The sequence below is a fragment of the Limanda limanda genome, chromosome 17 (genome assembly GCF_963576545.1).
Source record: "Limanda limanda chromosome 17, fLimLim1.1, whole genome shotgun sequence".
NCBI lineage: Eukaryota > Metazoa > Chordata > Actinopteri > Pleuronectiformes > Pleuronectidae > Limanda > Limanda limanda.
This window is the reverse complement of record NC_083652.1, coordinates 16,213,262-16,235,915: the sequence shown is the minus strand read 5'-3', so window position 1 is coordinate 16,235,915 and position 22,654 is coordinate 16,213,262. Positions and strand designations below refer to the sequence as shown.

At 44.5% G+C, this 22,654-nt stretch overlaps 2 protein-coding genes across 2 annotated transcripts; one reads left to right on the top strand and one right to left on the bottom strand.

Moving 5' to 3' along the window:
• On the top strand, nt 1-5,377 carry rabep2 (rabaptin, RAB GTPase binding effector protein 2). Its single transcript, XM_061090106.1, has 12 exons — nt 1-302; nt 1,352-1,507; nt 1,679-1,761; nt 1,845-2,222; nt 2,441-2,536; nt 2,684-2,782; nt 2,853-2,960; nt 3,222-3,300; nt 3,417-3,428; nt 3,651-3,805; nt 4,031-4,147; nt 4,378-5,377. Exons 1-12 carry the CDS (start codon nt 260-262, stop codon nt 4,480-4,482), a joined length of 1,431 nt encoding a protein of 476 aa, XP_060946089.1. The 5' UTR covers nt 1-259; the 3' UTR covers nt 4,483-5,377.
• Nucleotides 4,616-22,654, bottom strand: atp2a1 (ATPase sarcoplasmic/endoplasmic reticulum Ca2+ transporting 1). Its single transcript, XM_061090753.1, has 24 exons — nt 22,537-22,654; nt 21,485-21,502; nt 20,869-20,951; nt 18,116-18,220; nt 17,131-17,269; nt 15,678-15,758; nt 15,501-15,586; nt 14,997-15,152; nt 14,769-14,910; nt 13,678-13,844; nt 13,501-13,589; nt 13,319-13,421; nt 13,083-13,214; nt 12,465-12,590; nt 12,143-12,361; nt 11,181-11,292; nt 10,869-11,092; nt 10,539-10,759; nt 10,241-10,443; nt 9,751-9,836; nt 9,485-9,618; nt 8,813-8,930; nt 7,948-8,076; nt 4,616-4,678 (listed from the first exon to the last, which is right to left on the bottom strand). Exons 1-24 carry the CDS (start codon nt 22,652-22,654, stop codon nt 4,616-4,618), a joined length of 3,054 nt encoding a protein of 1,017 aa, XP_060946736.1.

The window sequence follows — 22,654 nt, the reverse complement described above, 5'->3', positions numbered from 1 at the left end:
CAGGGGAGGAAAGGAGGAAGACAGGGGAGGACCAGGGGGAGAGACAGAGGAGGACAGAGGGAGAGAGGCGTCAGGGAACAGGAAGGAGGTTGACGTGTTTCCGCAGCTCACACCGGGGAAAGTAGTTTCCTGAAGCGGACACAGTTCGGATCATTTCCACTCGAAAGTCCCTCAGTTCGTCCAGAAACCACCGGGACATGTCCGGGACAGCTCCGTGGGACACTCGGTTCCTCTGTGTCTAACCGGTCCGTGGGGGGGAATGGAGGAGCTGTCAGTGGACACCATGAACACCGGAGACTCAGGTAATAAACACAGCCACGTTAACCGGGTTTTAAATGAGCTGAACTTCCATTAAACATTAACTTTACTTCACTTTCAGGCCCCGTGGACCAAAACCACCTGTTAGCCTCGTTTACCATAGAGATGAACGGGCGCTGCTAGCCGCTAGCTAACACACTTAAACCCATGTAATCCTCCTCAGAGAGACTTTTCATATTGACAAGATATTGATATTATCGCGAGAGTTCAGTTTGATCTCTTCAAATACAAATATCACAAGTTTACTGCGTTGCTGCACTGTACTGTACACAATGTGCAAGTTATATCTGAAAACAGTGCTGGGTAAAGTATACACTGTACTTATGATAAAGTACAGATACTGCAATAAAGCAGTACTGTGTTAGTTGTTAAAGTTTGAGCTCATTTCAACTGTATTATATATGTGAGAATACACAAAATATGTGATCATAAGTAAAATATGTCACAACAAATGAAATACTTGACACATTGTATAAATTGTAGTTTTCAACAGGGGTGGATAAACTGTTCACAGCCTTATGTTGAAATAGAAATACTGCAATAAAGTTTTTTTTATACATACAATACATCCACAAATATGCATACTATCCTCAAGTCAAATATTTGTGTAATATTTGATTATATACAAAACATGTGACATTAAACAAAGTTGAGATAATTACTTTTTCATATATACAGTGCATATACAAATATACACATTACATGTAGGGTGTGTGTATGGTAGTACCACCTGCAAGTGTAATATGTTAAGAAATAACTTATGTGACATTAAAAATACTTGACAATAAATCGTTTTGTGCTCTGACACTTCTTCATGTAGAGTAAGAATGTGCTCAAGGGCTGTCATCCATTGTTTCTTGGGGTTGAAAAGCAGATTATTATCTTTCAGGCTGACCTCTGTAACAGAGTGTAAAGTACTTCTCTGCCAAAGTCAGACCACGCTGACACAAATGTGCTTTGTTGTATTACAAAGCTACAATAACGCCAGAATACTTAACGTAATAACATAAGAATATGTTTGTCATTTCCCCAGAGGCGAGCCTGCAGGCCCAGCTAGCCGAGTGCCGAGCTCAGGCCGAACACTGGCAGGGAGTGGCGACGATCTGCGAGCTGAGCAAACAGGAGGAACTGGCAGAGCTGCAGAAACAATGTGATCAAGAGATCCAGTCGCTGCAGGAGGCTCTCAGAGGTCAGAGTGCGATTGTGTTTGTGTGGACACTGTCTGATAAAAGAAACGATAGAGAAACCAAAGCTTGATTATTTGAATTTGGAGTCAATGTATGTCAATCCAACACTTCTACTCCTTAGATTCGTACATTTTGTGATGAATGGTGTCATCATCATCCTGTTGTATTTGCAGAGACAGCAGCACAGTATGAGGCCAGGATAGCGGTTCTCCAGTCTCAGCCTGTGGAATGGAGGAGAGCCAGTGGACAGAGCATGGTCAGTGTTCAACTTTCCTTCATTTCATTAACTTGTGTCCAGGAATCAATCCCACCCACCATTTTGTGTTTCTCCCCTGTTAGATGGGTGGAAGGAGAGGCAGGAAGGACTCTGAGGTCTCCAGTAACGAATCCTCGACATCGAACACCAGCAGGATGACAGAGGCTGAGGCGATGGCGTCGATAGAGAGGACTCGCAGCCAGCCGGCAGAGCTGGAAGCCTCGGCGGACGGTGAAGGGGCTCAGCTTACGGCAGAGGGTTATTTTTCACTGCGGAACTGCGACTCGGCCTCGTTGTCCTCCTTCTCCTTGGACACGCCCTCCCTGCCCAGGAAACTCCACGCTCAGGAAGACACGGACTCACTGGTGTCCACGGGAACTTTGGTGCCCGAGGCCATTTACCTGCCGCCTGCTGGACACCGACTGGTCACACACAGCGACTGGGATGCACTCAATGCTCAGGTATACTGACGCAAACACGCATTTCAGGGATATATAGTTTCAAGCTGCTGAAGTTTGTCTTCGAAGAAAGAAACTTCTTGATCTTGATAGTTTTCTGTATATTTTCATTCATGATCTTGAATGTAGCAATTGATAATTGTCACTCCACAACATTTTTTGGAGTCAAGCTTTCGGCTTGGAGTCCTTCATGTGTGAAGAGGGTGTGGTGTGTTTGGCAGGTTTCCGAGCTGCGAGGAGAGGTGAGCCGGCTGGAGGCGGAGAAGGAGGAGCTGGAGAGAGAACTGGACACGCAGACCAACCACACACACAAACAGGTGAGGTTAAAAAAGCTCCAAGCAAAGTGAACACAAACACACACACACACACACACACAGACACACACACTATAACTATAGCTGTAGGGTCAAGATCTCATGACAGCGAAACAGCAATGACACATACACATGTTTTTTTTTTTCCAGGTGACAATGCTCCAGTCTCAGGTGCAGACTTCAGAGGCCCTCCTCCTGGATTTGCAGAAATCTTTTAGCCAATCACAGAATGCTGTCCAGAGCCGACTGGTGAGCGACATCATTTGGATCACTTGGTTCCCATGAAGCAGGTGTTGAAAGCAGCGTTTCTCTTCTGCAGGCGGAGTTGTCTTTTTCTCAGAGGAAGATGTGCAACGAGCTGTCCAGACTGAAAGGAGACGAGGTTGAGGATGAGGTGCCAGACCCTTCGCTCCAAGCAACACTACAGGTACCATCACTGGTTTACTGGTTTTACTTTCACTGTATATCTGCAGCAAAGAAAACGTACTCATTAACCGTTTTTTACATTTTATGAAGTCTCATTATTGTGATTTCACTTTGTAATGAAGTTGCCAATGACCTTATTTAGATCTATTTTGACATATTTGGTGGATTTACGGTTTCTTTAATTCGATTTCATGGTTTTATAGCCGACAGTTTCTTCATGTGTCTCCTTCTCATGTGTGTTCACTGTGGAACTCGCCTGCAGGGGGCGCACTCAGAGGAGCGTCTTCGCATTGAGATAGTGAACTTGAGGGAGCAGCTGGACACTCGGACAGAGGAGAACGGTCTGTGGATCATCACATCCTTATTTAAGCAGTTCTCTGTTTCGACTGTGACACATGTTTTATTCTCTGCTTTTTCTCACGTCCTCTCTGCCGCCACCTGCATCTTCTGTCCTCAGAGCTTTTAGAAGGTGAGTGAACAACTCCTGCTTTATTCTTAGTGAATTCTATAATGTATAATTCTTGTGATTGTTGTATTTCATTGAGATTTACCTGGTGTTTTCTTTTTAAAAGGCACATTGTTGTAAACTGGTTGAAGAGTTTCCATGATGCAGCGGTGATTGATTTCCTAACTTGATGCAGACCTGTGTTTGATTGTGTGTGTGATTGTGTGTGTGATTGTGTGTGTGCAGTGCAGCTGTCCAGTCTGAAGACGGAGACCGAGAGGATTCAGGTTCAGAGGGACCAGCTGCAGGCTGAACTGGCGGCCTGCCGCAATGAACTGGACGCCCTACGGGTGGCGCTCTCTCATGTACAGAGCACCAACAAGGCTCTCGGCAAAGATAAGGTAAAGTGTTGATGCGTTCTATGGGCCTCAGTGAATCTTATCCTACGATTAGCAGTGGTACTTTAATATGTAGATAATGAAAGCGTAATACTTAATGATTAAATGAGACACTCTAATTTCACTACATTGTGGAATAGTATAAATGGTTCATGCTTCAGTGTATTTTTAATAGGATTATAATATCTGGAGATTCTGGACTTGAATATGGTTTGATCTGTGTGTCAGGCGGCTCTGCACAAACAGTGTCTGGAGCTGCGAAGTCAAGCGATCAGCCTGCGCTCCCAGGTCGACACCATCCAGACTGTACAGAGGGACTTTGTCCAGCTCTCCCAGTCACTGCAGGTAGGATCAGAGTCCTTCATCAGCTCGGGCACCTGCAGTAAAAGAGTTGTGTAATGGTTGTGTAGAATATGTTCTATATAATATAATTATCAGGTACTGGCACTGATAAGAATGATCTAAACTAACGTGGCATTTTTTTCTGACCGACAATCATGAGCTTTAGAAATCTGCGGAGCTAGTCCACGTTCATGACCAAATGTTAACATACTCCCCCCTGTCTCTTCCTTCAGGTGAAGCTTGAGGTGATTCGACAGGCGGAGAGTCTGGAACAAGTCAGGGAAATCCTGGAGGAGGGCGTCAGTGAAGCCGGCTCCTCGCCTGCAGACGCCTCGTGAGTTGTTCTGAAAGACACACTGGAACCAAAGACCAAAGACCATGGACCAAGATGAAGTATCTCTACAGTGACCAATAATGTTCAACTAACCGCAGCCACATGAAACAGACAGTGTGGTATAGTGGGTGCTGGAGTCATCCCAGCTGCTGCTGCTGCTGCTGCTGCTGCTGCACAGTGTTACGACACTGGAGATTCTCCTGAACAGAGACATGATGTTTCTTTTTTGTTTCAGACACAATGGTTTTGTGTCGGTGACTCAAACTGTTGCTTAGTGACCAAATTGATCTGTGATGAATTCTTCAGTGACGCTGTTCATTTATCTCACACGCTCCCCCCTCCCATACACAACTAGTAACATGTTTCTTTCTGTACTAAAACACGTGTAAATATTCTCTGTTTATAAAACTGACTTCAGCTAAACACTAAACAGTTCAACACTGAACTTACTAATATGCAAACAACACGAGCATTTTCACATGCAACAACTTTTTCTTTGGACCTTGTAGAGAGACGATGAGAACCTCTACAATCACATTTATTAGATAATAAATTCAAAATATACTCATCTAAGTTAACTGCATTTCAGATATGATTTTTTTTGAAAATATCTATGAGTTTGTTGTCTTTTAAGCTTAGTATTGTTATATATTTCAATTCTGTAGTACAGCCACATCATTTATCATTTAGACTTTAAACTGAGAATGAAAAAAATATGTAAAAATCAAATAAGAAATGTGAATGTTAACATATTGGCATTTTTTTTATTAATAGTGAAAACTAAGGACAGGTCTCCACTGCACACAGGGTCATCTAATTTAGAAACAGGATTATTGGAAGACTAAAATGCATAATTGTTCAAATGGATATTTTAATAAACTAGGATTGGTTATACAGCGTATTTGAATAATTTCCATTTAATCTATTCATAAAATCTTGCATGCCCTTGATTTTTTTTTTTTTTTTTTTTAAATATAGCCTCCAAAACGCATACATGGAGTCACAGGCTGAAAAAGGTTTAAAAAAAACCTGAAGCTTGGATTAAAGGAAATGTTAACTTCATATACAGATAATGTAGTTTAGTGCAAAAACTGCAACAACAGTCAGAAAACAGGCGACATGAATATATTTACAGATATTCAGCGGTGTATTAACAAGCCACAGAGGAGCTTTTGTTGAAGCGGGGCAGAAAACACTTGGCAACAAAGTAGAACACAAAGACGCTTTCTTCATACAGATGTAGAACGTTCGAGCCTCACAGCGGCAGAATTCTTCTAAACTCTGATGACTCTGCTTCTCAGTCCCAGCACGTCCACACCATGTTGTTCACCACATTATAATTCCTGTAACACTTCCATTAATGTCAACAGATTACAATCAACAGCAAATTACATCCGTCCAAACCGTACAGGGAAACATCCAAGTTTGACACCTTCTTTAATACATATCTTTATTCTTTAAGAATAGAATCAACACAGAATAGTTTTAATAAGTTTAACCTATATATTAATTTCAGTACATACACAGCTTTTTTTTTATGGTGTATTTTTCTGGTGGCTTTTGTGTTTTCTGCTGTATTCATGCCGCTCGATGTTTTCATCACATCAGGCGACTGTCGGCAGGCTCGCTGGCAGTGGAGGCGCTCGGCCTTTTCTCTCCATCCTGTGTGTCTCTGTGCTCTCTCTCTCTCTCTCGTTCTCTCTCTCGTTCTCTCTCTCTATCGCTCTGCTTCAGACACTCTCTGATGAACTTCGCCTCTAGACTTTCCCTGGGGGAGAAAACAAAGGCGTGTCATTGGTGGGGTCACGGCAGTGGGCCGCGGCTGAGTGAGCTCCATTGGTTAAAAGTGAATGGCAAAATATGTTGGACATTTTGGACATGTACGCCAATTTGCTTGGTTTTCAAGACATAAATAAGATGCCTGCCGGGAAGCTTGTTAGCTGTGGTCCGCGCAAACAAAAAGGACAACACAATCCATCCATTAGCATCTCTACAATAAACTGACAGATTCCGCACTACTGTGTTTAAGCAGTATTGTTTCGTAAGTGTAGAAGTAAAATGTGCTCTTTTAAACAGGGTTTGTGTGCAGGACTATTTTTATATCTTCACTGGAACTAGCAAGTTTCTGTCTCCACTGGTTGCCTGGCAACTGCTGAGAGCCAAGATATGATGGTCTTTTTTAAGGAGAAAGAGGAAAAAGGACAAATCTGACAGACACAAAGTGATTTACTGACATTTAACCACTGGCCACTATCCAGGGATTTTCTTCACATTCTTTAACATTGCATGATTGGGTGTTTAGCAAACATTCGAGAGACTTATGTGATTCTGTCCAATGTGGTTTAGATCCAAATAAAAATCTGGATCTAGTAAATGTAAATGTGTTTTCATAAGGGGACTGTCGGGCCTTGGTGGAGGTCTGGCGTTGGGATTGGTTGTGGTTCAAGCTTTGAATTCATGTATAGATATGAGCGGTTTCAATATTCTCATATAATAATAAGCAGGGAAGCCAATTATCATTAATATGCTTACTCAAATCTCTACCCCTCTTTGTGAAAATATCAAACATTTGAAGCAAGATCTTGATAAGAAATGATAAAGATTTTTAAAATATTAGAAAGACTGCCTTGGTGTTTTTTATAATCACAAAAACAATCGAGCACACAAAGTCTGTTTCAAGAAATAATACAATGTTTTACGGCGTTAGCAAAATGCACATGTAGCTTGTCTGCAGCAAATGCAAAGTCAAAGCAGGAGGCAAAACATGTGCTGACTGGCCTTCCTCTAGTCTACAAACCACTGTAAGCCAAAAAGATAAAGAAGCATTTTCCAGCTTCCAAGGATAAAAGCCAACTCTACAGTTTACACAGACACTGAGAGCAAATATTGGATTTCTACTGGCAGCTCGTGAAAGTCATCGGAACGAATCACGGCTAAGATTAGTTGAGAAAGATTACAAAGACAAATAAAACACAAACTTGACGGACTACAGCGTTTCTCTGACAGAAGAACATAAACATGTAAAATTCCCAGCTTGAGATCTGAAGGCCGTGCACATGCAGAGTGTGGAAGCCTTTAGCTCGTGTCAGGGGAATACCTGGTGTGGTTACAGGGGTATGGAGGAGGGGGAAACGGGATTAGGCTGGATTGTAAGAGAGGGAGAAGTGAAAAAAGAGCATCCGAGGAGAAGAATATTAAATATATGAGAAACAGAAGTTAAAGGATAAGAAGGTGAAAGTTGTCAAGTAGCAGGAATAAGAAAACAGGAAGGAGAGGTTAAATACATCACATTGGGAGGTGAGGAGGAGGATAAAGCCATGTTGACATTTTAAATATTAATTTCTAGTCCACATTATCGCCACCTCGCAGAATACTGGTATAAATGAATGAATTCTCTTCTATCAGTACAAAAAAACATCATTACTCAGCAACATGAAATCATTTTTGGTTTGAATGGATATTCTTGTGCACTCAGCTTACCCTCCAGATATGTGCGAGCCACAAACTTAAGGAGCTCGTCGATGAGGATGACCGGGAAGGAGAGCTTCAGCACCATCAGCCACTGCTCCACGTTCAAGTGAGTGAGCTTGAAGATCATCTGTGGACAAGAGCAACTCCGGGTTCATACCGACGAAAACAAACTTTCCACTCGGGTTTATTCAGAAATCATCTCACGGTGACGGGGCGATGGAAAATTGAATAAATAGATTTACAGAAGATTTGAAGTAGATCTACTGGCTTAGTAAATAACCTCTGCCAAGGAGGATATGTTCTCATTTGACTTTGTTTGTTTGTGTGTGAGTTTGCAGGATTATGCAGAAAAACTCCCGGATGGACTTTTTGTGTAGTTTAGGGAAGAAGAACCCTTCAGATTTTGGTGTGGATCTGGATCAGGCAGCAGATAAAGGACATTTCTTTATCACTTTCTTTAACATTGTGAGAAAACATGGATTTAATAAAAACATTTATGAGTGTATGAATGTAAAGTAAAATCTGAATCCAGATAATTTAAATGTGTTTTCATGAAACGGAAACTGACACTCTAGTTGCTGATTTAACAGTATTTGCACATATGTTGTTGAAACAATAACATTTTGAAATGTGTTGTGTTTACACTTATTGTCCTCCAGAGAGCAGTAAGTGATCTAATGATCTCCACTTAACCCTGATCCTCACTGCGTCACTCTTGAAGTATGGATTTATAACTTTTTATAACTTAAAAACTTGATATAATCATTTGGAATCTGTTCAGCAGGGAGACCTGGAGGCCGTGTGTATTACTAGGGAGGAGTGGAGGGGGGGGGCATGGATGTGGTGCAGGAGGCCAGACTCACGGGCAGGGGGTCGACGTAGATGATCATGAAGTGAAGGGACATGGAGAGGGTCATGGCTCCCACCAGCCAGCAGTTGCTCCAGGGGGGCATGCGCACCAGGGACTGGTTCTCAGACAAGCTGGGGGAGGGAGGGAGGAAGGGAGAATGGGGGAGGCGGAGGGGTACGTTAATGCATGTGTGTTGAGGTGAATGCATGAATATATACACGTGAAGAATAAGAATCTGGTAAATGCTGAAGGAAGATGTTGCAGTAAAATACCACTGTGTAAAACTCAGCATGAAAAGTATTATTTATTCAAAAGTATGTAAATATGATTATGTAATGTACTTAAAATATCACAAACAACTCAACTTAAACAATCCAGAAAAGAGACCCCTGAGAGTGTTATTATTACAGAGGTTCTAAGACTTAAGCAGCCTTTAAATACTTGATTTTGTTAATTTAGAATGATTTTATAAACTGTTTAGCAGTTGAATCAATAGCTAACAAATATGTTTAGAGTTTAAAGTGCAATACTACCCCCTGAACTGTAATGGAAGAGAAGTAGAATGTAATATCAAAGTATTATTGCTTATATGCACGTGGTCATTTTACAGAACATCTAAATATATATTTTCCATTCACAGTGCTCAGATGGAAGAACCCACGATGCCCTTTGAGTGTTGTCAGACCTGTTCAGGGCGTTGCACATCTCGATGGTGACCAGCACGGACAGAGCCATGGTCATCGGCGGAGAAGACTCGAACACATCACAGCTGATCCCTTCAAAGTCCTCGTTGTCCTCGCAGCACTGCATGAAGTGGGACTGAAGACAGAGACACAAGCGGACATCCGTCAAAGTCCTGACCCGTCTCCCAGAAGCTGAGGACCCTCAATGTTCGTACAGAGGTTCTGTGGTTTCACTCTTTTGTGGAGATGCACGGGGTTAAATACTCACCAGCTGGTGGAAGGAGACCTCTGGGCCTTCGTCACAGTACAGGAACCACCAGACAGCTGCTGCCACGGTCGCAGCTCCGACGTAACCTGAATGACACATTATCATTAAGTCTTAAATCTAAAACTAATAATGGTTTTAAGACTTTCTGAGGATTAAAATCACACTTTTTAGATGAAAACTACTGATGAATTAGCGATGAACCTTTTGGGGTCTGAGTCCTGTATGTGACTGGATGTGTTCTTTTAAATGACAACTTTATCAAAAGCCGCTAGACAACTAAAGGAGGTTTTAAGGCTTTAAAGGAATCTTCAGGATGAGGGACATATCTTCACCATCAGTAATAAACAAACAAAATCAATAGTTGATAGGTTAATAAACATCCAGTATTTAATAAATAAAATATAACATGTAATTCCATGTCCGTGTTCGCACCCTCACATGCTTCAGGGGATGAGACCCAATGAAACGAGAGTGAAGGAGAGAGAGTTACCTCCAATGGCCATATATCTGAAGAAGAGCCAGCCTGAGATGAGGGGCTCCTTGGGGGATCGGGGGGCTTTGCCCATGATGTCCAGGTCGGGGGGGTTGAAGCCCAGGGCGGTGGCGGGCAGACCATCAGTCACCAGGTTGACCCACAGCAGCTGGACGGGGATCAGAGCCTCGGGCAGACCCAGGGCGGCCGTCAAGAAGATACTGAAGCGGAGGCCAAAATGTGTTTCTTAGCTTTTGACTCAGTTCCTCTTTTTGTCTCAATGCAAAGACGGGAGAAGTCGAATCCTTTCACTCACCACACGACCTCGCCCACGTTGGAGGAGATGAGGTAGCGGATGAACTGCTTCATGTTGTTGTAGATGGCTCTGCCCTCCTCCACAGCCGACACGATGGAGGAGAAGTTGTCGTCAGCCAGGACCATCTCAGAGGCAGACTTGGCAACGGCAGTGCCAGAGCCCATGGCGATGCCAATCTCCGCTTTCTTCAAAGCAGGGGCATCATTCACTCCGTCGCCGGTCTGGGTGAAGGATAGAGGGAACATGGAGGAGAGGAGTGAAGCGTTAGCCTGAGAAGAGACGAAGTATTCACCTTTTCCAACACAAGGAAATCTCAGTTGTTCTTCTCACCATGGCAGTGATCTCATCGAAGCTTTGCAGGAACTCAACGATCTTGGACTTGTGGGCCGGTTCTACTCTGGCGAAGCAGCAGGCCTCTCGGACCGCCTTCTTCTGATCGGACAGAGTGAGGTCATCAAACTCCCGGCCGGTGAAGGCCTTGCCAGTGACGTCCTGATCCTCAGTGAAGATGCCGATTCGCCGGCAGATGGCCACCGCTGTGCCCTTGTTGTCACCTACGGAGGCGTGGAAACAAATTAGGAATCAGTTTTTTCTTCACGCGTGAATTAATTGTGAAGCACAGAGTATCATGCGTGAACTGACCAGTGATCATGATGACACGGATACCAGCCGCCCTGCACAGCTCGATGGAGCCCATGACCTCCTTGCGAGGGGGGTCGAGCATTCCCACGCAGCCCACGAAGGTCAAATCAGTCTGGGTGTGTTAGGAAAGCAAAGAGTTGAGTGTCCTTTGGTCCCACTCACAATGAGGAGGACAAATGAAGGCGAATAATCAATATAACATTGTTTCTGAGATGTACTGTGCTGAGTCACTGCCTCATCTCTGCAGAGCCTCATTAGTCCAGGCAAAGTAGCCCATTTTGGAGCCAAAAATAGAAGTAATTGTAAAAGAATTTTTTTCAGCATAGATTATTTCTATGAGGTGTCCAGAACAACATACTAAAAGTCCTAAGAAATCCTAGTTGAGGAAATATGTTTAATTCTCATCAATGTGTGCATATAAGGCCCGGCAACAATACACCCCAAAAAGACTATTTTTTTCCTTTACTCCTATCCAAATGAAACTTTACACAATGAAAGTAGCCATGAAACGTAACATTTTTTGTATTACAAGTTTCTTTGAAAATGAATTTATGTATGTATTTGTAATACATATGAATGGTGTTTGCCTATGCAAATTAGGACATATTCAATAAGTGTGGAGCTCATGTGCTTGTCAAATTCATTTCAAAAGAAACTTGTAATACAAAAAATGTTACGTTTCATGGCTACTTTCATTGTGTAAAGTTTTATTTTGATTGGAGTAAAGGAAAAAAATAGTCTTTTTGGGGTGTATTGTTGCCGGGCCTTATTGGCACACATTGATGAGAATTAAACATATTTCCTCAACTAGGATTTCTTAGGACTTTTAGTATGTTGTTCTGGACACCTCATACAAATGATCTATGCTGAAAAAAATTATTTTACAATTAGTCGGTCGTAAAACGCTACTTTGCCTGGACTACATGACCCTAGTGCTGCTTCATCTGTCCTCCGTCACCCACCTCGTAGTCTGCAAACTTGGTTGCATCCTCCAGGTTCATGTCTTCCTTCCTCACTGGAGAGTCGCAGGTGGCAAGTGCCAAGCAGCGGAGGGTGTCCCGCCCCGTGCCCCACTCCTTGATGATGGACAGGATGTTGTCTTTGACCGGCGCAGTCAGCGGGACGCGGGTGGTGCCCACTCGGACGTAGGAGCAGCGATCGATGACTCCCTCCGGAGCTCCCTAATGTCGCAGGGATGACAACCATTTGCATTTTGGCTCCTGTGTTTTGCTGTGATTTGTTTTTACACCAGGAAGTCATCAAATCTAGAATCCACACACTCACTTTGACGAACATCTTGTTTCCCACAGGGGATTTGGCGGACTTGGCGGGAGAGCAGTAGACTGACATGGACTTCCTGTCTCTGGAGAACTCCAGGGTGAACTCCTTCCTCATCAGCTGCTTGATCACCTATAGGATGATCAAAGAAAAGCCGGTGAACTGCATGAAAATGTAAAAAAATATAGGTTGTGTCTTGCTGGATGTATTAGTATGAACCTTGGTGGATGGATGTGATGTGGGTCAAGAAAGAATGTATACAATGTTTGTGCGAATCTGGATCTGGCGGATTAAGAGGTGGTTTTTTTTTCCTTTTGACAGTGTCACCAAGGAGCAATTTATGGATCTAGATAGAAAAAAATCTGGCATATTTAGGAGATTGATTTTTATGAGCGTGTGAAACTTGGTTTGACTTGATTCAAAATAGGGGGGCTGTTGGGACTGTTGGGCCTCGGCGGACGTATGCGCTCTGAGTTCTATTCTGGTTCACTGTTGGTTTATAACTATGAATGACGCCTTTAACCTGCAACCAGCCATTTGATCCATTGCTCCTACAAAAATATTGATAATCATCTCTTTTTGAATAGACATGTCCTCTAGAAGTTGGATCTTTTGTGGACTTACACGGCAGCACGCGTCGGCCCTCTCCACCTTGGTCAAGCCACGGACTTCAGTGTTGAACACATTCATCTTCTCAACCAAGCAGCTCAGGGCTGTTTCGGTGGCTTCGCCCACTTTCTCATAAATACCCTTGGACTAGATCATGGGTCGGGAGAGAAAGAAGGAGAGTGAGGACATTTTAAACTGGTCTTCAATCCAGGGATTAATGTCAGACACACTAAGTATCTTTGTCTGCACACCTCGTTGTAGTCCAGAGAAGAATCGTTGCACAGAGCGCAGATGGTGGCCAGCTCCACCAGTCCATCGTACTGCCCACACTTCACATTCGAACCGTTCTTTGTGCTGTTGGAAAAATGACAAAAACATGTTTTCAAGATGTTGTGCTTCCAGGTTGTGTTATTGTTTGATGTGTTTCACTTACACTTCTCCTTCAGGTGTGTACTTTGAGCCAGAGATGTCGAACTGGCCGAGGGAAATGCGGTCACCCTCCACTTTGTCAATGATGAACATCTGCATGGAAACATGACACAGTTTAGATCTGCTCTGTTTCCAGTCATCAGTGTGATTGTGATTTTGATGCCCATGAACCTGAACCCACCTTGGTTACACACATCTGGTTGGTGGTGAGCGTGCCAGTCTTGTCGGAGCAGATGACGGAGGTGCAACCCAGGGTCTCCACCGAGGGCAGGCTTCTGACGATGGCGTTCTTCTTTGCCATGCGGCGTGTTCCCAGAGCCAGGCAGGTGGTGATGACGGCGGGCAGGCCTGACGGACACGTGGATGAAGTGAAGGGCAAAATGTCAAGGGGGGGTTCTCAGAAAAAGAAAAACAGGTGAAAAGAAAGAACGCTCATGCCTGGTCGAGACCACCTGGACTTTAGGGACTCTGGCATTTGGCAGCCTGACAATAGCGGCGGTCCCAACACAGTCCTTGACACTTTGGTTGGAGCCCACCCAAACTACTTTGTTCTCCAGAGGGATTTGTGTGGGAGGGGGACGCCCACAGTCGGGTCTGTGTTTAGATTCTTGGCAAAAATCAAACTCCAACAACCGTGTGGAGAAGGTCTGGAGATCGTCCAACTCAGTGACATTAAAGCGGCACCGGTGTTTGCAGATGATGATGTTGTTTTGGCCTCATTAGACCGTTGGCACAGGTTTCAGGTGACTGCAGTGGGACAGGGTCGATGGGAGCAACATCCAATCTGAGCCTTTTGTTACAGAAAATGTGATCAACCCTAATACTTCAGCTGAAAAGGCTGTTGTGTGTACTGGACAGCAAAATGTATGTACTTACATATAAATATACATATATTTTGGTTTGTGGTTGATGGCTTTCAGGAGACAACAAAGTACAACAGTGATTGACAGAGCGACAGTGGATTAGATGCTGTTTCTTAGTTTTTGCAAATGTTTCAATTAGTTAAACCAGTTTGTCCTTGCCTCAACTGACACTCCTTAAAATGTATAAATAGATAAATATGATCAAGGTGTCTTTACTTAGTTGTTCTCTTCTCAGTCTCCTGTTTCAAAAAATGGACGAACCAAATAACGAAGCAGATCAACAGACTGGAATCCAAAGGCCCTCATTTTGTTTTTCAGGACCTGGGAGCTGCAGCGTCACGTAGACAAGCTGCACAATGTGAATCTTGGACATGATAATCTCCTTGGACAGTTAATCCTCATGGTTTACCTTCAGGAATGGCAGCCACAGCCAGAGCCACGGCAATCTTGAAATAGTAGATAGCGCCTCGGAACCAGGAGCCTCCGTGGACGGGGTCGTTGAAATGGCCGATGTTGATTATCCACACGGCCACACAGATGAGGGAGATGACCTGGAGGACAGGCAGGAGGATGGATGTGTGAGCTCTTAGTGGGAGTTTGGGTTTTTCGACGTGTTCACAGTCTGAGTATCACTCACCTTAGAGAGCTGCTCGCCGAACTCGTCCATCTTCTGCTGCAGAGGCGTCTTCTCCTGCTCGGTGGCGGCCATCTGGTCACGGATCTTACCGATCTCAGTGGACACGCCAGTTGCCACGGCGATACCAGTGGCCCTTCCAGAAGCGATATTGGTGCCCTGGACAGGGGTTTAAAGAGAGAAAGAACCAATCAGTGGGTTGGTTTGTCATCTGTGACCATCAGACCATCATGGTTCCAAGATGTATCCTGTTAGTCACCCGCTGACTTTCCCTCTTAATAACTCATGAGGATTGGATGGATCATCATGACGGTTGTTTTAGATTCACAACAACTATGTTGATCCTCTAACTTTTCATTTAGCACCATGATCAGGTCAAAAGTTCAAATTGTCCAATTCGTAGAAATCTTCAGTCACTAGCCCAACTTCTCCATTTCTGCCAATTGTTGGGAAAAAAATAATGAAGCGATGGCGGGAAAACGAGTGTGATGCAGGACAGAGACTCACAGAGAACAGCATGTTCTTCTTGTCCTGGTTGACGGCTCGGGGGTCTGGCACGGCATCAGTGTGTTTGATCACACTGACAGACTCACCTAGAGGAGACACAGGGGTTGGATGATGTAAATCCAGGAAGGACGCAGACATCAAATATTACATTTGCACCATTTTTCACACAACACCCACCAGTAAGAATAGACTGGTCCACACGCAGGGTCGTGGATTTGATGGAGATGATCCTGATGTCAGCTGGCACTTTGTCACCAACTGAATACACACACACACACACACACACACACACACACACACACACACACACACACACACACACACACACAGAGAGAAATGCACAGAATTCAGGTTTGATTTAGTGTTTCTATTTTCTGTGACTGATTTGTTGAGCAGCCTTTTTGTCTTCGTGCAGGATCTCAGTACAAAGAGTCTGACTGCAGCATTACAGAAGGATGGAGGTATGGGGGGGGGGTTGGAGAGTGGGGCAGAGTTGAGTGACTGGTTTTAGCCCTCTGGACGGACAGTGTTGTTGTTGAAAACCGATACCACAGTGAGAGTCGGAGGGAGAGGGAGACCTTGGGGAGATCATGAAATGAAAAGAACAGGTGTACAACAAACAGAGGGAGAGGGTGAGACAGAGGAGTGAGTCAATATTAAGTGTATTTATACTCAAGCTTGTGTGTGTGGTTGTTTTTTCTTTTTCTCCCGCAGAAAATTTCTTCAGTTCCCCTCCAGCCCCTTTTCTCTGCGCCTGCCTTATAAGGGCCGAGGGCACCAGGGCCCGTGTATCTGCACTCGTGTGACTCGGCTTGAAGCACATGAGCGATCAGAGATTCAGATGCTGAGAAGCGTGAAGAAGAACACTGAGATCTGAATGAATAATCAAACTGCAGCCGCACTCTGCCAAAGACTTTATCATTGATTGATAGACTCATGTGAGAGAAATTGGAGCGGCTTCATACCGCACTTGTTCTTGTTTTGGTGTGAATCCGGAGCTTTAGTCCTGTTGCCTTATCTAAAATGTATCTAAATGTATTTTATCTGGGTTATGTGATTTCTGTGTGTTTGGTGACTGTTGAAATTTTTTGTATGCTGCTGTCTTGGCCAGGCTTCCCTTGGAAAAGAGGTCATTGTATCTCAACGGGACCGAGCTGGTTAAATAAAGGCAAATAAAATTTTTAAAAAAATTGATTGATACATGTGAACAGATCAGAGGCTCCGTGTTGACGTTTTTAAAAACTGAATTTACACATTTACCAGAATTTTTAGGCAAAGTTGCACAGCAGGAAGAATTGGATGATGCTCTACTCTACATGTCCCTCATGTGACACAGTAGAATCAGTCTAGGCTAAGAGTGTGTGTGAACATCAGCATCAAAGTCCCACTCCTGTTTCAAATGTTTGATTTCTTGTGTATTGACTTTATTTTAAGTGCCACTGCGATGTCTAATGCTCAATGTTTGCTGTTTGTTGTATAAAGTACAATCATTGATGCAGGATTTGTGACTTGAAGATTAGATCTGTGACCAAGTGGGGATTTCTTCAGTGTTTTTCAGTGGATGTGCGGACCTTGAATAAATGCAGCAGGTAAAGAAGTGACAGACACGCCCCCTGGTTGCGAATCTTACCGCAAACCTCCACCACGTCACCGGGAACAATCTCCCTGGCCTTGATTCTCTGCACGCTCTTCCTCTCCGACCGGTAAACCTTCCCCATCTCGGGCTCGTACTCCTTCAGAGCCTCGATGGCACTCTCTGCGTTGCGCTCCTGTTGCAAACAAACACACACACAAACACACACACACACACACACACACACAGAAAACATAAGCTCATTGTGGTACCATGCATCAAAGACAGAGAAACATGTGAAAATGAAAGTGAAAAAAACATAATCAAAAACAGGATGTTCAATTATCGCTTCATAAGTGTTGAACACATCTTCAGGTGAGGCCTTGTGTGTTTGCCTAGAGAGAGGTCAGAGGTCATGTGTCTGCGCAGCACCAACCAGAGAAACCATCACAGACTCGTGTCGGGTTCAGTGTGTGACTTCTTCCAAGGCCGTCCTCGAACACCTCAAAGTGTAAAGCCCGACTTATGCCAGCCCCCCCCTCCCCCTCCTCCATTCTCCCCCATACCCCCCCATGTGTGAATCCTTGTGCATAGTTTCCAAATGACTACTGCAGGGTTGATATGACCCCCCCCCCCCTACCAAACAAACACACACACACGCACTCCAGGCCTGGGGTAACCTGATAGTCCCTCTGTCTTTTTACTGTGGACTGTAAGGAAGGGTCCCACGCCGCCCCCTCCTCCCCCCCCTCACCTCTACCTTCCACTTGCCCCATTGGTTTTACCTTTCACCTTTTCACCTCTCGCTGACGTCAGGCCTCTCACTCTGGCTTCCCTTGACCTTACACCCTTCAGCCGCTGCTCTGGTAGGAGTGAGCGTGTGCTCCCGGTAAAGGACGCGGACCGGGACCAGAGCCGGCGTCTGTGATTTATTGTCGTGACTGTTGCTAAGTTGAGAGTCTATTTGGGTGTGTGTAAAAGACAGAGTTCAGGAGCAGGTATGTGTCCTTGTGATTGCAATTGTTCCCGTGTGCTCACTGACCTGCCACACTCCGACAACAGCATTTGCAATGAGGATGAGGAGGATGACGAAGGGCTCCACGAAGGCCGTGACAGTCTCCTCACCTTCTTCGAACCAAGCCAGCACCTAAGACAGATACAGACAGACAGGAAGACAGACAGATTATGTTTGTGATCGTTGTAAAGTTTGACAACAGAGGTTTTAACACACAACACAATATTTGCAATTTAATTTATTTAATTATTTAATTTAATTATCTAATTATTTAATTGTATTGTTCAGTTGTTCTACTACTTACTATTTATTTGCTTATTTGACTGTTTACTTTTTCTTTTTGCTCATTGTTGTTTTTGTTTCTTACTATGTTGTTTTGCTCTTTCTTTTGTCCTTGTTGCACTGTGCCTGCGCTGCTGCTGTAAAACCCTCAAATTTCCCCACTGTGGGACTAATAAAGGATTCTATCTTCTATCTATTCACTTGCAAATACCAGACTTTACAGTGTCCAACAGTCTGAGGCCATGATTTACAATTATATAAAAGCAAATCCTCACTTTTGAGAGTCACATAGCGAACGTGTATTACAATCTGAAATATAAAAACAGATATTAAGTAGAATAAGATGATATTTGAAATAAATTAAGTTGTAAGTTGTTGCACTGATCACACGATTGCGAACGTGTTGCATTTTTACCCAAAGAATTTTTGGTGGACAGGTGGAGACATTACAGTAAGAAATATAAAAACAGATAATAAGTAGAATAGGTTGTTGGTTCTTGAGATAATGTTTGCATAACCAAGATAACTACCCAGATTACCATGAAATGATTGGTAGAAGGATGTGGTGTTGGTCAGGGAAGATCCCATACAATTTGGGTGCAGATCCGGATCAGGTTGTTGGATCCAGGATCTCTTTTGTGTGTCTTTAAGTCTGTTGTGCACTTGTTGCTCAGGGTTTCACTCTTATCTTTTTAGCTCCTCCAGTAACAAAGTGGAGCTATTTGTGAGTTGTGAACCACAACTGGATAACATGACATTCCACTTTGTCCCCGTATCTGACGTTATGTGTGAAGTCTTCCCTCGACACGTGAGTGTGTTTCGAACCCTGTAGCCCAACACGTGTGCCCCCCCCCCCCCTGTAAGTGGGAGTCCCGTGTTACTATCGCCGGTCTGTTTCGGAAAGGCTCCGTGTTGACATTGACACAGATTAGACTCAGGCCAGCGGAGCACGGAGCTAACCAGTGGGGCGAGGGAGAGAGAGAGAGGGAGAGAGAGAGAGAGAGGGACGGAGGTCAGGAGTCATCTCGTCCTCCTCCGGTAGCGTTCGGCCTTTAGCTCCGCGTCATAATCTTTGGTGTATTGTCCATTTGTCTGCTCTTTAATCTCCCATCTTCTCTCACACTTATCTGGAAATAGTCTCTATTGCTCGGCCTCTCGGGTCTGTCTTCACCCTGCTTCTCTTCAGAGACACAATCGATCTGAGGAGTGAGAGTCCCGGCCTGTCAGCACGGAGCAGCGAGAGCACATTCCTGGGTATGAATAGGATGAGCGTGTGTTTGCAGCATTTAGTGCTCTCCCTTTTAGAAACCATATCCGACTGTGAATCTATTGCTCTCGTTTGTCATTGCTGCAAACAATGCCATTGTGCAACCCAATCCCTGACCCCCCCCCCCCCCTCACCCTCCTCACCCGCCTCCCTGTCCCTCACTCTCTCCTGCTGCTGCTGCAGGCCGTCCCCTCGTTCCTTCCATCCCTGACCTTTGTCCAAGGATACAGTTTCTCGTCCTGGCTTGAGACTTTCCCAAAATAAAGCTCCTGCCACGCACAAACAAATGCATGCAGACAAACAAACACACACACGCACGCACACACGCTCACCCACTCCCTTGTCACTGTCTTTATTTTGCTCTGTCTATCACACATGCACATCAAGAAAGGACACTCGTTGGCATAGTGCATTCCCCAGCCCCTCACTCACAACCTAAACCTAATTACTACCCTAACCTTAATCTATTTTCTACCCAAACCCTAAAAAACAAGTCTGAACCCTCAAACAGACCATTGAAAACGTGGGAATCGGCCAATATGTCCTCACTCGCTAAGACAAAGTACAAATACTCACAAGAAGTACAAGTACACACTCACACACAGAGACGTCAGGCCTTCTATGGCCATAGTGACAGCTGTGCAGGGAGGCCAGAGGGCAGCGATGGAGGATTAAGACAATGTGTCCAGCCCTTCTCCACAAAACAGTTTTTGGGAGAGAGCGACAGGGAAGGGGGGAGGAGGGAGGGTGGAGAGGGGGAGAGGGATTCCTTGTGTGAATGAGAGTGAGGACACGAGTCCCAGTGTAATTTAATAACTCGGTGATGTACACGCTGTGCTTGTCCGGCCCGAGTGTGTGCGTCATCGCCGAGAGGAGGTGGAAGAAGATGCAGCTCTTCAATGAGCTCAGTGAACATCCAGATCCGTCTCTGAGGGACAATCATATGTGTACGTCCAGGCCTATACGTTATAGGACTGGACGTACACATTTGATTGGTGGAGCTTGTTCTAAATGACTCTGGAGCACGAGGGCGTAAAAAGTCAAAACAACACCTTCTCAGTCGATGGCTTCAACTCGCTAGATTTAGTCGTAATGGAACAAACATGTAACTTTTCTCCTTGTGCTGCTGGGACACGGGGAGATCAGTTTCTAAAAACCCTTTCAGAAACTATCCTCAGTGGATATTACAGAAACACAACATCATGTTGGGGCGACAAGTGAACAGACTCACAAAAGAGATGCAGGCGGCCAGCAGCAAGATTCTGACCAACAAGTCCTCGAACTGCTCACTGATCAACTCCCAGATGGTCTTACCTGAGGAAACACAACAACAACATAAAATCACACACACTCGTCACACAGGAAGATTCCTGCTGACTAAATATTCATCTACTGACCTGGAAAATTAAAGATATATAATCTGTTGTGACTTTGCATGCAAGACCAATGACCCAAACAGGAAATGCATTAATTGGGATATTTGATAACTGCAAATTATGATCATTAATTCATTGTGGCTTATTTTGTTATATCTGAGCCCTACATGGTATGTGTGGTGCACAACTTTTTGTCGTGTTGTACTTTTAGTTGCTTGTCAATCAATGTACAGACAGGTCTCTTGAGCTGTGTGTGGCATTAACACATTATTTCTGTAACTATCTCGGAGCTTGCTGCAAGAAGCCATCAGCGACAGGTGTCAAACAAACGACCCTGTGACTTGTCATCACAGGAAGCGATGGGGTGGGAGTGGGGAGGGGGGGCGGCACAAAGTTAAATGACGATCAACAGGACGTCGCCATCATTTCTACATGAGGAATTGAGAAACAGGTGTTTGAAAGTGGACTCACCCTCCTCGGCTGGCAGCTCTGTGGGTGAAGAGAGACACAGAATGTTAATAATGCACCAGGCCGGCACGACACGTTCATCTGCTTTTGTTTTTCAGCGTTTGCAGCGAATCAAAACACAATGACGAAATCCAGAATCTCTCCCCTTGTGTCTATGAATATCCAGCAGTCGGTCCCGCAGCCTCCCTCCCAAGTGTGAATTATTTGTGTATAAGTAGCAGGTGGTTTATTCGAGGCCTCCTGGTCCCGCTGCCAGTTCATCACAGGAATAAAGTGGCGTCAGTAACCGACCTTTGCGGTGACTCTTAATTACTCCTTCTGTTATTATAGCTCGCTGCCACTCTGTCAACACCCGCTTGTCCTCTGAGGCTCAGCGCTCCAAATACATTCACCGCAGCCGAGCTCAGCGTCCAGCGAGAAGACGGAACAGTTACATTTACTTATGATATCGCTTTTCTTGCCATGTTGGACGCTTCTCTGACATATCAGGATGGGGACTTAAATATCTAAAGTCAAGGTTCACATACAAGCTTTTTTTCAGGAGCTTTTAGTTGCATAAAACATGTGGTTGGAAAAAAAGTAAGTAAGTGGACGACTGGAGTGTTCAGTGGATTCACTCAGTTTACAGAACTATCTCCAGTCTGAACTAAAACCAGTGATTGTGATTGTCAGAAACCTGAAACTCCCCCTGATGCACCTGCTGCACAAACATCGCTCCCCGTTTGTATCCTTCACTTTCCCTCAATCAGAGCATCACCACAGTTCATCTCTCAGTCTCCTCACTTCTCCCTCTCCTCCTCCTCCTCTTTCTTCATCCCTCAGTGTCTCTTTCGTCCATTTCATCTTGTTAAACCTCTCACACACACAAACTTTCTGCCTCTATGCTTTTCCATCTCTCCTCCACAAGTCTTTCCCTCCTCTTCCTCCTCCTCCTCCAGGACACCTCCATCCTGCAGCTCCTCAATCATTCCATTCACTACCACTCTTTCTCCAGTGCTCCATCCAACTCATCCTCCCAGTCCTCCATCCATCCATCAATTTTGTATCGCCCTCACCGTTGAAGCCATACTTGTCCCGGTTGCTCTTGACCTGCTCGGGAGACAGGCCGATTTCTTCAGTGACGTTAAAGTTGGACAGAACCTCCTCTGACACTTTTTCGTGTGCGTTCTCCAT